The sequence below is a fragment of the Trachypithecus francoisi genome, unplaced genomic scaffold (genome assembly GCF_009764315.1).
Source record: "Trachypithecus francoisi isolate TF-2019V2 unplaced genomic scaffold, Tfra_2.0 Lachesis_group8, whole genome shotgun sequence".
Taxonomy (NCBI): Eukaryota; Metazoa; Chordata; class Mammalia; order Primates; family Cercopithecidae; genus Trachypithecus; species Trachypithecus francoisi.
Window position 1 is genome coordinate 51,609,169 of NW_022681473.1, and position 15,706 is coordinate 51,624,874.

The following is a 15,706-nucleotide window of genomic DNA, read 5'->3' on the forward strand; positions in this document are numbered from 1 at the left end:
ACTTGAACCAATAACTTCAGAAGTCCAAGTTTAAGCCCCGTATTTATAAGATAGAAATAATATTTACCTCAAAGATACCTGGTGAGAACCAGGTAAGACAAAGTATAATATAAAGTGTTGTGGAAATTGCCAGTAGATGACCAAAACAATCTTACTTGACTCTTAATTTTGCTGTATCAAATCCTCTACTTCTCAATTAAATTCCTAAACTTTTTCTTTTTGCTGAGAGCTTCACTTATTTATTTTTTTGTCTGCTATATCTCCACGACTTTTCTTAAATGAATAGACTTTATTTTCCAGAAGGATATTAGATTTGCAGAGTATCTGAGCAGATAGTACAGAGAGTTCCCATATGCCCATACCATCACCTCCCTACAGATAATTTCCCCTATTATTAACATCTGACACCCAGGTGTGGTGGCTCATGCCTGTAATGCCAGCACTTTGGGAGGCTGAGATGGGCGGATTACATGAGGTCAGGAGTTCAAGACCAGCCTGGCCAACATGGTGAAACCCCATCTCTACTGAAAATACAAAAATTAGTTGGGTGTGGTGGTGCATACCTGTAATCCCAGCTATTCGGGAGGCTGAGGCAGGAGAACTGCCTGAACCTGGGAGGCAGAGATTGCAGTGAGCTGAGACTGTGCCACTGCACTCCAGCCTAGGTGACAGAGCAAGACTCCGTCTCAAAAAAAATAAAAATAAAAAACAAAAAAAAGCCCATCTTACACTAGTATGGTACATTTGTCATAATAAACCAATGAATATTTTTTATTATAACATTGATACAAACTTTATTAATTTATTGGTAATTCAATAATATTATTTAACTTTATTGATTTTATTAACTATTACTAACATTGATAAGTTTTTATTAACTAAAAACCATAGTTTGTTCAGATTTCCTTAGTTTTTTCCTATTGCCTTTTTATTTTCCAGGATCCCATGCAAAGTGCTATTTTACACTTAGTTGTCTTATTGTCTTGGGCTCCTCTTGACTATGACAGTTTCTCAGGCTTTCCTTGGTTTTGGCAGCTTGACAGTTTTGAAGATATTGTAGAATGCCCCTCAATGAGAATTTGCCTTGTTTTTCTCATGATTAGACCAGGGATATAAGTCTAATAGGGACTTATATTCCTAATGATTATCCTGGACTAATCATGAGAAAAATATGGCAGATTCTAATTTGCCTTGGGGAGGAAAATTGCAGAGGTAAAGTGCTATTTTCATCACATAGTATCAAGGATGCATTCTATCAACACTATTTATCACTGTTGATGTTGACTTGATCACCTGGCTGAATTAGGATTTGTCAAGTATCTCCACTATAAAGTTACTATTTTTTTCCCCCTTTCGATGTTGCACTCTCTGGAAGAAGCCACTATGCACAGCCCACATTTAAGGCATGGAGAGTTATGTTCTCATCCTAAACATTTTTTTAAAAACAAACACTTGATGCATGATACTATGTTAGATTCTGTGTGTGTGTGTGTGTGTGTGTGTGTGTGTGTGTATACAATTTCCTGCCTTGCCCAGAGCTCATTTTAAGAAAAGTTGCCTCCACCCACAGTCCCAGCTAAGTGGACAGTGGGCCACAGGACCCTGATTGGGAGATGGGTATCTAATCTGCAATATTTATGCTATTCAAAATGAGCGATAAAAGGATTGTTGTGATTTGTTGGCATTCAGTATTGCTCAGTTATCTCACATTCAAAAATCAGTTGACCCTGCCAAATGCAGTTAGAGTTGTTAGTTTCTAAGGATTGAAATCATTGATACATATATATGATGCATTGAAATCATACTTTCTCAAAAAAATCCCCAAAATTATTACTGACTTCTAAAATACTCTATTGAATGAAGCCTACTTATTTCTTTTTCACAGTTTTCAATATCTTTTTAGCAATAAGAGTATGCAAATACAAAGAAGAGCAAACTGTTATTAAAGTGCTCCATTGCTCAACCTCCTGGCTTCAAGCGATTCTCCCACCTATGGCTTCCAAAGCTCTGGGATTACAGGTGTGAGCCACGGTGCCAGGCCTTAAAGTTTTTCTTTGCCTAAAGAAACTTGTTGAGTATGCTAAAGAAAGAATTAATAATAAACATATGCCTTTAAGTGTCAAGGCTGTTCTTAAAATAGACAATATCACTTATGGATAGGAAAGTAATTCCAACTTGATGTGGACAATTGCTATAGCACTTGCCATGACTATCTTTTCAAACAGATTTCATCCCTCAAAGAATCTCATTATTTTACATGAATATTCCTAGATACTTATCCAGTATGGAAACAAGTGAAATCATCACATCATGCTGAAGAAGAAAATCAAAATTGATGACAATGTTCCTTATTGTCAGTAGATAACAATTTTAAAAGTCATTGATCAAGAGATAAAATGTAATCCTGAACAATATAAAAGCAGTTAGTGCCATGAAAGATGGTATTATGTGCTTTCACAAATCCATTTCAAGGTGCAATTCTGAGTTGCTAATTTTATACCAGTACCTGTTCGGGAGCTCAACTTATAATGATAATGTTGAACACGTTTTCTCACTAGTGATAATTCAATTCCCCAAAGAGTGGAGTAAGTTGGATGTGACCACTATAAAAGCTATGTTATGATATAACTGGAACATAAACTACAACTGCAAGAAATCTTGAAAGCAAATTCTGCAAAATAGGAACCATTAAGAAGAGCCAAATCATCAGGAAAAAATAATGTAAAAGAGAAGCATGTAATTTAGATACTTATAATTTATTTCAGATAAACAACAAATATTTTTAGTATAAGTAGGTCTCATGCAATATTTTTTATCTCAGTGTACATATGCTTAGGAAATTAGAAATAATTCAAATTTAACTGGGTGTCTTGTGCTTTCATTTGCTAAATCCAGCAACCCTTGTAATGTCAGGATCTGAATTCAGGTCTTCTGATTCTAAATCTAGTGCTCTTTCCACTATGACCTTCCCTTCAATTGATTACATAAAATAACTAACTGCATGAGTGTGTTTGGATTAAATTTTACAGCTACTTTTACATACTTTATTGTTGCCCTAAACATTAGGAAACTGTCCCTGGAGAGAAAATAGAGAATCTTATCTTCGTGCCTCTCTTCGCATCCATTAGAGCATTCTTCTGAACAATGTATTGAGTTAGGCCATGCTGAAGATTCTTTTCATTTTTGAAAGATAAAATCAATAGCATTCTAGCATCAGCTTTTAGTACAGCTCTGAAATGTTATTTGAAATGTCATGCAATCAGCAACAGAGACACAGAAAGCTACAAATTTGAATTACATCATCTTAACAGGATTCACATAGACTGTTATTATTATTGTGATTCTAATCAGTACCATTGATACTGTTGACAAAGTACTTGCATATACATTATTTTACATGATCCTCACAAAGTCTAGGGGGTTAGTTTATATCTATTTTTCTGTGGAAATTGAAGTTCTGCTATGTAAAATGACTTATCTTGAGTTGTGCAGCTGATAAGTATCAGAGCTACAAGCTACCCACATTGTCTGCATCCACATCCTGAGTGTTTCCACTGCGCAGTGCTGCCAAGTGGATGTAAGAAGAACACAGCTTCTGGGGCTGCTTGTTGGTTTGTTAACTTGAATAAGAGTCCACTCTCTAATCACACTTAGTACATATTGCTACCAGAAGAAAAAAAGATATACTTAGCTTTAGTTTAAGTTTTACAACAACTCCTTGTGTAATTAGCAAACTCAGCATGGATTTTTATGAACATCATAACTGCCTACTGCCTCAGAATTCTTTGCACTTCAGGGAGCTGGACTCACAAATCTGGGAGGCAGAGACCAGATTGGGCCAAGTTGCTCAGCACTCTCTATGCTTATTACTAGGAACTCCCAGAGTGAGAAAGACCCACCTGAGGGGATGGGTAAGGGACACTTTTCTTTCAGATTTAGATTATTCAACAAGCATTTTTTGAATGCCAATTATATGTAAAGCATTTTCACATATGATAGTTCATATCTGAAAGCTCATCAAATGAGGGAAGTCAGTATTCTATTTTGAGATGTGGAATTTTAAACTATGAAAGGTTAAGATGTCATAATTTTTTTAAAAGATCACATAAAAACAAAACTCAAAAAGATTATGAGCAGGGAAATCTTGCCTGGTTGACTGTAAGTGCTCAATAAAACTTTACCATATTAGATGAAAACCATAATGTAAATTGCAGTGTTGGCATTTCTGAACTGGAGTTTGAGAACCCAGATCATTTGACTTAGAGTTTCACTAATGGGAAACCAATACCCCATGCCCTGCTATTTTCCCACACCATTTCAAAAACATAAAGGGAAGAATCAAGTACATAGCCTATTTGCTCCAGTTGAACACCGGATAAGGGACGTAAAAGACATTTTATTTTCTTGTTTTGTTGTTGTATCACAAATTGCATCATCATGATATTCTATCAAAGACAAAGGAAGAGTAGAGCAGGAAGCTATCTATGTAATCCAGAGTAAGACCCACATTAACTGAGGAGACCATATCATCTAAACTTCAAAATTTTTTTTATATTATTCTTTTTTTCTGGCAGGAACTAATAGGATATGAACCCTGAATTGAAACACTTGGTCTAAACAGTATAACTACATTTATGGGACAATAAAAGAGAGTATTTAGAATCAAGAGTGTTGGGCCAGGTGCAGTGACTTACACCTGCAATCCAAGCACTTTAGTAGGCCAAGGCAGGAGGATCACTTGAGGCCAGGAGTTCAAGACCAGCCTAGGCGACATGGGGAAACCCTGTATTTACAACAACAAAAATTAGCTGGATGTGATAGCACAAGCATAGCTACTAGGAGGCTTAGGAGTAGTTAGGAGTAGCTAGGAGGCTTACTAGTAGCTACGAGGCTAGCTACTTGGACTTAGGAGGTTAAGGTGGGAGGATTGCTTAAGTCCAGAAGTTTGAGGTTACAATGAGCTAATGCTCATGCCCCTGCAATCTAGCTTGGATGAAAAATTAATAATAATAATAATAACAGTAGTCATCTGGTTACTTCACTGGAAAGGGCGACAGAAAATCTGAGACTTCACTTCTCAATTAAATTGCTATGGCTTTCTTATGATTCAAAAAGTGACGACTCAATTGTGTTTACTTCTTTCACTCTCTTCTTTTAAGAAACAGAGAACTTTGCACAGACAACTAAAACCTTTTCAATCAAATAAAGATCTAAAGGTTCCATAAGTCCATAAGTGACACTCTAGGTTTGCTCTGTGACAAGACAGAGACATTCCTTACTGTATTTAGAAAGACAGCCTCATCCCAGGCATCCAGTAACTGACTATTTCCTTCAGTCCCTGACTCTAGAGATGCCTCTTTCTGATCGTGGAAACATTGCATATCATCTTAACACTCCTCCAATCCATATAAACATGCAGAAAGCTGAAAACTCACGCAGAGTTAGATGTTCACTGATAGAGCACACAAAAAACAACAAGTAATATTGTATTTGTGAAAGTGGCTGCACATTTTAACTTCAAGGAGCTACTCAGATATAATGGATCCCAGAGTTTATAACATGAATATATAAAAATCAGTGGCCTTCTAAATGCTGCCTATTAGAGAATCAAAATCACAGCATCCATCAATAAAAATTCTAGAGAAAGAAAAATAAGGAACAGAATACTATCATAAATACTTGGAATATTAATCATTTATTATGTGCTAAGTCACTTTAAGCATTCATTTTTTGCCTCCAACTACAAGCATATTTAGGAGCTGGTGAAAGGAAGCAGAGAGGAAAGTTTTTTCAGATAGATCAAAAGGAGCTTGGTTGGCTGAGTGGTAGACTGGATAACGAATATGTGGTGCATACATACCATGGAATACTAGGCAGCCATAAAAAAGAACAAGATGGAGCTAGAGGCCACTATCCTTAGCAAACCAACATAGGAACAGAAAACCAAGTATCTCATGGTCTCACTCATAATTGGGAGCTAATTTTGGATGGCTCATGTCTGTAATCCCAGCACTTTAGGAGGCCGAGGCGAATGGACCACTTGACCCCAGGAGGTAGAGACCAGCCTGGGCAATGTGGGGAAACTCCGTCTCTACCAAAAATACAAAAATTAGCTTGGCATGGTGGCATGCTCCTGTGGTCCCCGCTACTCAGGCTGCTGAGGTAGGAGGATCCCTTGAGCCTTGGAGGCAGAGGTTGCAGTGAGCTGAGATTACACCACTGCACTCCAGCCTGGGTGACAGATTGAGACCTTGCCTCAAAAAAATTAATAATAATAATAATAAGGAGCTCAGTAATTCATTGCACAGAGGGGCTTGAAGCAAAAGGGTGACTCAACCATTAAGATAGACACTATTCAGAATAAGTTCTAGAGATCTGCTATACAATGTAGTGTTTATAGTTAATAATACTGCATAGTGAACTTCAAAATTTAAGAAGGTAGGTCACATGTTGTGTTCTTCTAAACAACAAGGAAACTTTGAGAAGTGCTGCCTCTATCTCTTACCTTAATTGTGGTGATGGCATCACAGGTATAACATGTATGTCCAAACTCATCAAATTGTACACATTAAATATGAACAGTTCTTTGTATATCAATCAAAACTCAATAAATCTGCCTTTTTTTAAGAAAAAAAAAGGGAGGGGTAGAAATTATCCAATCTGTTCATAAAACATGGAATTAGAGAGATGTAGCTGGATTTTTCAGCCCTGGAAGCTTGTTGATGTCAAGTTCCCAAAGCCATACTAATTCCTACTGAGCAAACAGAAGGAAAAAGTATCCGTCTTAACTTAAACCTTCCATAAGGGAACAGGGCACAACACACGGCATTTTATCCTTCCCAAATGTGAGGAATACATTAGATTATTTGACTCTAGCTTCAGTACTTTAGAATGCTAAGAAAGGCTGACCTTTTCAAAGCAAAAAGCTGTGCTCAGCTCTTCTCTGTCACGGTGTCATCAGTCTCTTATGCCCACATATCCCCTAGCCTTGTCCTCCTAAGTGATTTCCTTCTATCTAATATCTGCAGGTCCAGAGCCTGATGGTTCAGATAAACTATATGTTAAGTCTTGGCAGCCATATTACTGCTTTGTGGGAAGGTCAAGTAGTCCTTTGAAAAATCTGAAGGACACAACAATATTACTAATGCATATGTTTAGAGTTTAGAGAGGACTGCAAGACAAAACTCCTTGGCATTCACACAATAACCTTCCAAAATTTACCCAAATCTTACTTCTTTGGAGTCATCATCCATTTCCCCATTTCTCTTCTCCATCCACAGGCACATACTCAATATTCAGTCTTTTTTTTTTTTTTTTTTTTTTTGAGACAGGGTCGCACTCTGTTGCCCAGGCTGGAGTACAGTGGCATGATCACACTTCACTGCAGCCTCCTTCTTCCAGGTTCAAGTGATCCTCCCACCTCAACCTCCTGAGTATCTGAGACTACAGGTGCGCATCACCACATCCTGCTGATTTTTTTTTTAACTTTTAGGAGAGATGAGGTCTTGCTATGTTGCCCAAGCTGGTCTCAATCTCCTGAGCCTAAGCAATCCCCTCACCTCAGCCTCCCAAAGTGCTGAGATTATAAGTGTGAGCCACTGCACCTATTCAGTCTTCATTGTGTGCATGCCTGTGCACATGCAGTTCCCTCTGTCCTTTCTTACCTTCTCTGATGGAAAATACAATCGCCTTTCAGGACAGTTCAGCTTTTCAGTAAAACAGCTTCCAACAACTTTAGGGAAATTGTCAATTCCTCTTCTGTGCTTTTATAAGTCTTTGTTCACACCCTATTATAATATCTGTCATATTATACTGTAATTATACATTAAATTTCAAGGCATTGATTATGTCTCAATTATCCAATGATTAATACAGCCCCTGGCAGATAGTAGTCAATGCGTTTTTTGAGTGAACAAATGAGTGACCATTGTTTAAACTGTTTGCTTTATTTTTCTGTAAAACTGGTTTACTAATGTGGTTGCCTTGGTATGACAATTTATTCTATAAATAAGTGTAAGAGGAAGAAGAACAAGAAAGTGGTAATTGTATCACTCCTAGAAGGCTGTCAATTACATCAAATTTACCCAAAGCGGGAAAAATCTCCAAATCAGAATATTCAGCATGACTTTATAATAACAATGCAAAATGTGTTTATAAAACCATTTGTGTATGCAGAAGATTGAAACTGGATCCCTTCCTTACACTATATACAAAAATTAACTGAAGGTGGATTAAAGACCCAAACTACAAAAACCCTGGAAGACAACATTGGCAATACCATTATAGACATAGGAATGAGCAAAGGTTTCATGATGAAGACACCAAAAGCAATGACAACAAAAGCAAAAATTAACAAATGAGATCTAATTAAACTAAAGAGCTTCTGCACAGCAAAAGACACTATCAACAGAGTAAACAGACAACCTACAGAATGGGAGAAAATTTTTGCAAACTATGCATCTGACAAGGGCCTAATATCCAGCATCTATAAGGAATGTAAACAAATTTACAAGAACCAAACAACCCCATTAAAAAGTGGGTAAAGGACATGAACAGACATTTTTCAAAAGAAGACATACATGTGGCCAGCAAGCATATGGAAAAAAGCTCAACATCACTGATCATCAGAGAAATGCAAATCAAAACCATAATGAGATAACATCTCACACCAGTCAGAATCACTGTTATGAAAAAGCCAAAAAATAACAGGTGTGGGTGAGGTTGTGGAGAAAAAGGAACACTTATACACTGTAAGTGGGTGTGTAAATTGGTTCAACAATTGTGGAAAACAGTGTGGTGATTCCTCAAAGACTAAAAACAAAACTAAAATTTGATCCAGCAATCCCATTACTGGGTATATACTCAAATGAATATAAATCATTCTATAATAAAGACATATGCATGTGTATGTTCATTGCAGCACTATTCACAATAGCAAAGACATGTAATCAACCTAAATGCCCAACAGTGGTAGACTGGATAACGAATATGTGGTGCATACATACCATGGAATACTAGGCAGCCATAAAAAAGAACAAGATGGAGCTAGAGGCCACTATCCTTAGCAAACCAACATAGGAACAGAAAACCAAGTATCTCATGGTCTCACTCATAATTGGGAGCTAAAAGATGAGAAAGCATGGACACAAAGAAGGGAACCACAGACACCGGCTTACTGAAGGATGGAGAGTGGAAGGAGGGGGAGGATCAGGAAAAATAACTAATGGGCACTAAGCTTAATACCTGGGTCATGATACAATTAGTATAACAAACCTCCACAACATGAGTTTACCTATATAACAGGCCTGTACACGTACCCCTAAACTTAAAAGTTAAAAAATAAAAATCCATTTGTGGTTGGGTGTGGTGGCTCATGCCTGTAATCCCAGCACTTTGGGAGTGAGAGGTGGGAGGACTACTTGAGCCAAGGACAGCTTGGGCAATTTAGCTAGACCCTGCGTCTACAAAAAATTTAAAAATTAGCTGGTTGCGGTGCTGTGTGCCTATAGCCCCAATTACTCAGGAGGCTGAGGTGGAAGGATTGCTTGAGCCCAGAAAGTTGAGGCTGCCACATCCATGCCACTGCACCACTCCAGTCTGAGTGAGACCCCATCTCAAAGAAAAAAGAAAAACCATTTGTATTTCCAATTCTTCTCAACAGAGTATAACAGAAAAATGACACACAAACATCACATGTAGAGTTTACATCAGAAGAGGTCTTTAAAAAGATCAAGACAACAGATTTTTACAGTTAAAAGAGACCTCTTGGTTATCTAGTTCAAACTTCATCTATGTATGAATCTCCATAGTACACCTGATAAATGCTTATCTACCTTCTACTTGAATATTCTCAGTAATGGAGAAATCATTATTTGAGAAGGTACTTGATTCCTTATTTTGACAATTATAATGTCCAATTTAAGCCCAATGAACCCAGCCCTTCCTTCTTAAACCACAGAGAATACTCCTTCCTTATGGTAACCCTATAACTAAACACAGCTATAAAGTCATCCCGTCTTTTTTTCCTCAGACTTTTCTAGTTTCATTCAACTACTTCTCATGTTATAGTTTTCCACATTTTCACCAAACTGATTGATATCCTCAATATATGTTCCCATTTGTCTCTACTACTTCTAAAATGGAGCCTGGAGCAACACTCTAAGTGAGGTTTACCCAGAGTGGAGAATTTCCTAGGGAAGGACTAGTATATATCTCTCATTATAAACTCCATATGGTTACTATTCAAATTTGTACTGGCTCTTACCTAAGGTAGAGTCAAACCTTGACAACGGCTAGTAGGAAAAGGATGACATGAAGCCAGAATGGGACAGGAGCTGAAAGAGCAGATCCCACTCTGGAACCGGATATTTGGTGGGAAAGCAAAGCTGTCTAAAGGAGTCCTAGATATATCAAAGACATTCAACGTGTTTTGATAGGTGGATCAGGCAATTATTGCTGGAGCAATATTTGAAGTCAGACATGTAGCAGCATCACGCCCCACTAGGTTTTGGAGCAGGCTCTCATCATCCCTGAGGGAACATGAGAATAAAGACCTAACCCCTGGGGGAAAATGCTGCAAAGAGTTTTTGCTGTGATTTCAGATGACTTTGCAAATTAAAGTCAAGAAGACTGGAGTTCAAAGAAGGGCTATATTTTTAGGCAGAAACTGAGGTAGTAAGAATCGAGTGTCTTAAAGACCTTTGTTGAATTCCATCTTTTCTGCTTTCCAAGCCTGTTTCCTCACGTAAAAATGGGGATAAGTACCTACTTTAGTACTTTAAGTACTAACTTTAAAGGACTGCTGTGAAGATCTAGTGGGATAATGTATGTAATTAGGCATGCAGATAGTGCTTATCAAATGTTATTATTACAGATGAAGATGCACAAATAAAATATAAGTTAAATAAATTTTAAAATAATTTCACTTTTGAAGCTTTTAAAGTAATTATGTACCAAGAGCATTTTCTCAAATTATATTTAACAATTCCTTTAAGAAAAGGGCTACATCTGTTTTTTTGAAAGATGACCAGAAGTGATATGGATTGGTTGAAAATGGCTTGTAAAATAAGCATAACATCTATGATGTATTATCATAAAATTGTACCAACAGTATGGTTATAACAAATATACTTATTTTTGGATTTTACTTTCAAGTGAGATAATGACTTTATCATAAATCTTTGAAATCAGTCTTTTCACAGTTTAAATTCAGATTCATTAATCCAGGTAGAATTTTTCTAGGTGGTATAATTCTGTATTTGTTAAAAGTCTTTGCATAAGCCCCTTTTCAAGCCAAATGCTGTTTTCCTTTTAGTATCCAACTAACCAAAACTTAAGAACAGTGTGCACCGCCTTGTGGGTGTGTGTATGTGCTGCTTTGAACCTATAGTTGAGATCCAGAGAATTGGGAGTGACATCATCTGTAACAATAAAAGAGCCTCTCTTGGTAAGCAGAAGATCTATATATAAAAGTCACATTTAAGGGTCTGCAGTCCAATTCATCAGTTGTCTTTAGTTTACTCAACATCAGCTACTAATATACCTGAAAGAAGATTTTGTTCTAAGACATTGCATGGTAAGTAATCTTAAAAATTCACTTCTGAATCTCATGAGATTTTTGATAATCAAGTTATTATTTAATGTGTACCATTTCTACAAATACCATGTTGTTTCTTCAAGGCAAAATGCTAAGAGTGTTACGTTTAATATAAAATGTCACATACAAAATAAATTAATATCATTAAAATACTCTCAAATCGCAAAATACGTTGTGATTAAAGTCTTCTGAGATACCTTGCTTTTTAAAAACTCATCTGAAATTATAGCAAAAAATCATTAAAATTTGGCATGCTATGCTTTAATATAATAGTATTGGTATCACAATTTTGAAATAAAACAGGCTGATGGTGAATGAATAGTTCTGATTTAAATAATCACTATAAATTTATTAAGTGGAGTTAATATTCTATTTTTCCTGCAGAGTATTCTTATTTAGATTATTTATTTTATGTCTCATAAAGAGCCCAATCTGTATACTAAAGTTGGACAGCACAGTTTGACTAGTGAATATTTATTCCTTTCACATAAATGACAGTTCTATTCTGAAAACTGTATCTCCTTAATTTCATGAAATTGTATTATATGAATTTAAGGGTGTTTTGCAACAATTTTTCAGCTTTTTTTCATGATATTCTTATAAGAAGCCCATATTCCTGTGAAGACAAGGAAGCAAAGCAGAGATATCTGAGGTCACTAGATGAATATGACAAAGTAAGATTAGACTCCAGTGCTCCTGTCCTCCAGCTACAGTGCTTGTTTCTAACATAAACAGAAAAAGAAAATTTTCATGTTGCTCCATCAATAGCTTTATATTGTAGAGTAAACAAAAATGTAGCAGATTATATTTCCTATGCTACTTCTAAATGACGAGTTTCCCTGTAAAACAGGAGTACATAACTACTCTATGTGTATGTTAAAAGGTAATACACTGAGCATTAAGGAAAAGCACTTCTATAATAACAGCCTTTGCAAGTACTGAAATGCTGATTAAGGCAAGAATATCCTACATCGATGTGAAACGAAGAAAGAGACAAAGGTTACATTAAAAGATAATTGTTAATAAAATAGGTTGAATAAATAAAATACAAGCATTCCATTTAGAGATAAAGCTCAAAATCCATATCACAAGTAATTAATCAGATGATTTTTAAATGTTTTGACACATTATTTTTAATGCTAGGAGAAATGTGCATTAATTTAGTGAAAATCTCTAAATTAGCACCTATTTGTTTGGTGTTTATGGTTATTATTACAATGCCTGAAATGAAGTTTACTTAAGAAAGGGATTTGCTAAGTAAATAAACAGTGTTAACTATTTACACTATTAAGAAAATTAGCCATTTTCAAGCAAGTTATAAGCATTTAGGCATAATCAACATAAAATGCAGTGCGGGGGGGCATTCTCAAAAATAAGCTCTTTCATTCCTCTTGTGACTTAAGATTTATATATTAAAACTTGCACAAGAAATCTCCAAAAGATAGTTAGGAGCATAAAACTAATTTCTAAGTTAAATTATGTGTATATATAATGTATACTAGTGTATCCATAAAATAAAGAGGTTGATTCCAAAAGCTTCTTATGAAAACCAACCCAATTAGTTAGTATTGCATTCTGTGTACTATAGTTTTGAATATTAAAAGTATTTTAAAATGCCTCCATTTTGCCTTTCCTTTTAGCGAAGATGATACCTGCAAAAGACATGGCTAAAGTAATGATTGTCATGTTGGCAATTTGTTTTCTTACAAAATCAGATGGGAAATCTGTTAAGTAAGTACTGTTTTGCCTGGGAATTGGATTTTTAATGTTGACTTTATCATTTTGAAGTGGGGAGCTAATGGGAAGTGGCCCTCTCTGTTTCTCTTCTTCCCAGGAAGAGATCTGTGAGTGAAATACAGCTTATGCATAACCTGGGAAAACATCTGAACTCGATGGAGAGAGTAGAATGGCTGCGTAAGAAGCTGCAGGATGTGCACAATTTTGTTGCCCTTGGAGCTCCTCTAGCTCCCAGAGATGCTGGTTCCCAGAGGCCCCGAAAAAAGGAAGACAATATCTTGGTTGAGAGCCATGAAAAAAGTCTTGGAGAGGCAGACAAAGCTGATGTGGATGTATTAGCTAAAGCTAAATCCCAATGAAAATGAAAACAGATATGGTCAGAGTTCTGTTCTAGACAGTATAGGGCAACAATGCATGCTGCTAATTTTTCAAAGCTCTATTAAGATTTCCAAGTGTCAATATCTCTGATATAACAAACTATATGTAATCCATCACTAGCCATGATAGCTGCAATTTTAATTGATTATTTTGATTCCACTTTTACGCATTTAAGAGTTATTTTAATTATTCTTTTCTAAAGTTTATTCTTTTTAAAGTATGTCATTGCATAATTTATAAAAGAATAAAATTGCACTTTTAAACCTCTCTTCTACCTTAAAATGTAAAACAAAAATGTAATGATCATAAGTCTAAATAAATGAAGTATTTCTCACTCATTGCAAGTATATCTTTTTGGTTATGATGGATACCCAGATGTTTACATTGATCATGACTAGGTAGAACAATACAAAGTATTTTTTTAATCATGGGCTTCACATTTGGATATTTTGAACATCAACCTTTTAGTATTACCAAAGTACGAGGTTTCCCAATTTTCAGTGGCTAAATACTGTTGTCCTCTTGGTTTCAGGAAAGGAAATAAAATGCTCAGCAAAAAAAAGGGTCATGAAGTGGTCTGAAACTTGAAAAAAGCATTTGCCCCTACATAAAAACCCACTAATCATAGTTCTAGTCTGGACCTAAAATTGCAAGAAATAGAATGTTTATATCTATTAGAAGATAATTTCATTCATTCATTGGTCATTTGACAAATATTTATTTAGTGTTTATTTATTTGTCATGTACTGTCTTAGGCACTAGCATACAATGGCAAACAAAACAGACATGGTTTCTGTCTTCATGCAGCCTAAGATTTAATGGAGAAGCCAGATATTATGAATTCATGATTTAGTTTCATAAGTGCCATGTAAGCACAGCACACGATATTGCAGGAGTGTAAAATACAGAGCCCTAATGTACTTAGATCAGTGCTGTCCAACAGAACTCTCTGTGATGATAAAAATGTTCTGTATTCTGTGCTGTCCAATATGGTAGCCACATGTTCATTTATATAAAATGTAGGTATTGTGACTGATGACTGATTTTTATCTACTTATTTTTATTTTCAATCCCTTGGTCAATTTGAATGATTTAAAATTTTAAATTTAATTTAAAATTTTTTGTTTTTGTTTTTGTTTTTTTTTGAGACGGAGTCTCGCTCTGTTGCCCAGCCTGGAGTGCAGTGGCCGAATCTCAGTTCACTGCAAGCTCCACCTCCTGGGTTTACGCCATTCTCCTGCCTCAGCCTCCCAAGTAGCTGGGACTACAGGCGCCCGCCACCTCGCCCGGCTAGTTTTTTGTAGTTTTTAGTAGAGATGGGGTTTCACTGTGTTAGCCAGGATGGTCTCGATCTCCTGACCTCGTGATCCGCCCGTCTCGGTCTCCCAAAGTGCTGAGATTACAGGCTTGAGCCACCGCGTGCAGCCTAATTTCAAATTAATTTAAATAAAATTATAAAATAAAAAATGTAAATAGCCACATATGGTAGTGGCTACTATACTGTACTGAACAGTATAGTTCAATCTCAAGATGATCCTGCTGAATAAGAAACATGAGTAAGAGTTAATTAGATGAAAAGAAGTAGGAGGGTTTCCCAGGCAGGTGGTATAGCATATGCAAAGGCACTTAGTTGGGAGGGAAGATGGCTGTAATGCTAAAAGCCAGGATTACAAAAATGAATAAGATTCCATCTCCGGCCTCAAAGAGTTCATGTTCTAATGAGAAAGACAGATAGGTGAGCAAGTAATTACAATACAAATGCAAAATACTGTGAGATACAGAGAGAGTAGACTTGCCTGATAGAATGAACAATTGAGATGGAACTTTAATGGCAAGTGAACTTTGCAAAATGTAGAACAGAAGAATATTAACAAATTTCTTGCATTCTGGTGGAATCAATCAAACTGTAGTTTAAATGCAGAGAAAATCAACTTTAAATAGAAAGGGATGCATTACAGAATCATAGAGAATGCTGAAGGAAACAATCTAGGAAAG

General features: G+C 36.1%; 1 protein-coding gene across 2 annotated transcripts; it reads left to right on the forward strand.

Moving 5' to 3' along the window:
- Positions 1-11,312: 11,312 nt before the first annotated feature.
- PTH (parathyroid hormone) lies at positions 11,313-14,058 on the forward strand. Of its 2 annotated transcripts, none has more exons than XM_033204417.1 (3): positions 11,313-11,446; positions 13,237-13,327; positions 13,431-14,058. In XM_033204417.1, exons 1-3 carry the CDS (start codon positions 11,368-11,370, stop codon positions 13,690-13,692), a joined length of 432 nt encoding a protein of 143 aa, XP_033060308.1. In that variant the 5' UTR covers positions 11,313-11,367; the 3' UTR covers positions 13,693-14,058. The 2 variants fall into 2 exon arrangements, with proteins under 2 accessions (XP_033060308.1, XP_033060309.1); XM_033204418.1 differs by lacking the exon at positions 11,313-11,446 and adding an exon at positions 11,474-11,575 and having other exon boundaries at positions 13,431-14,053.
- Positions 14,059-15,706: the final 1,648 nt, after the last annotated feature.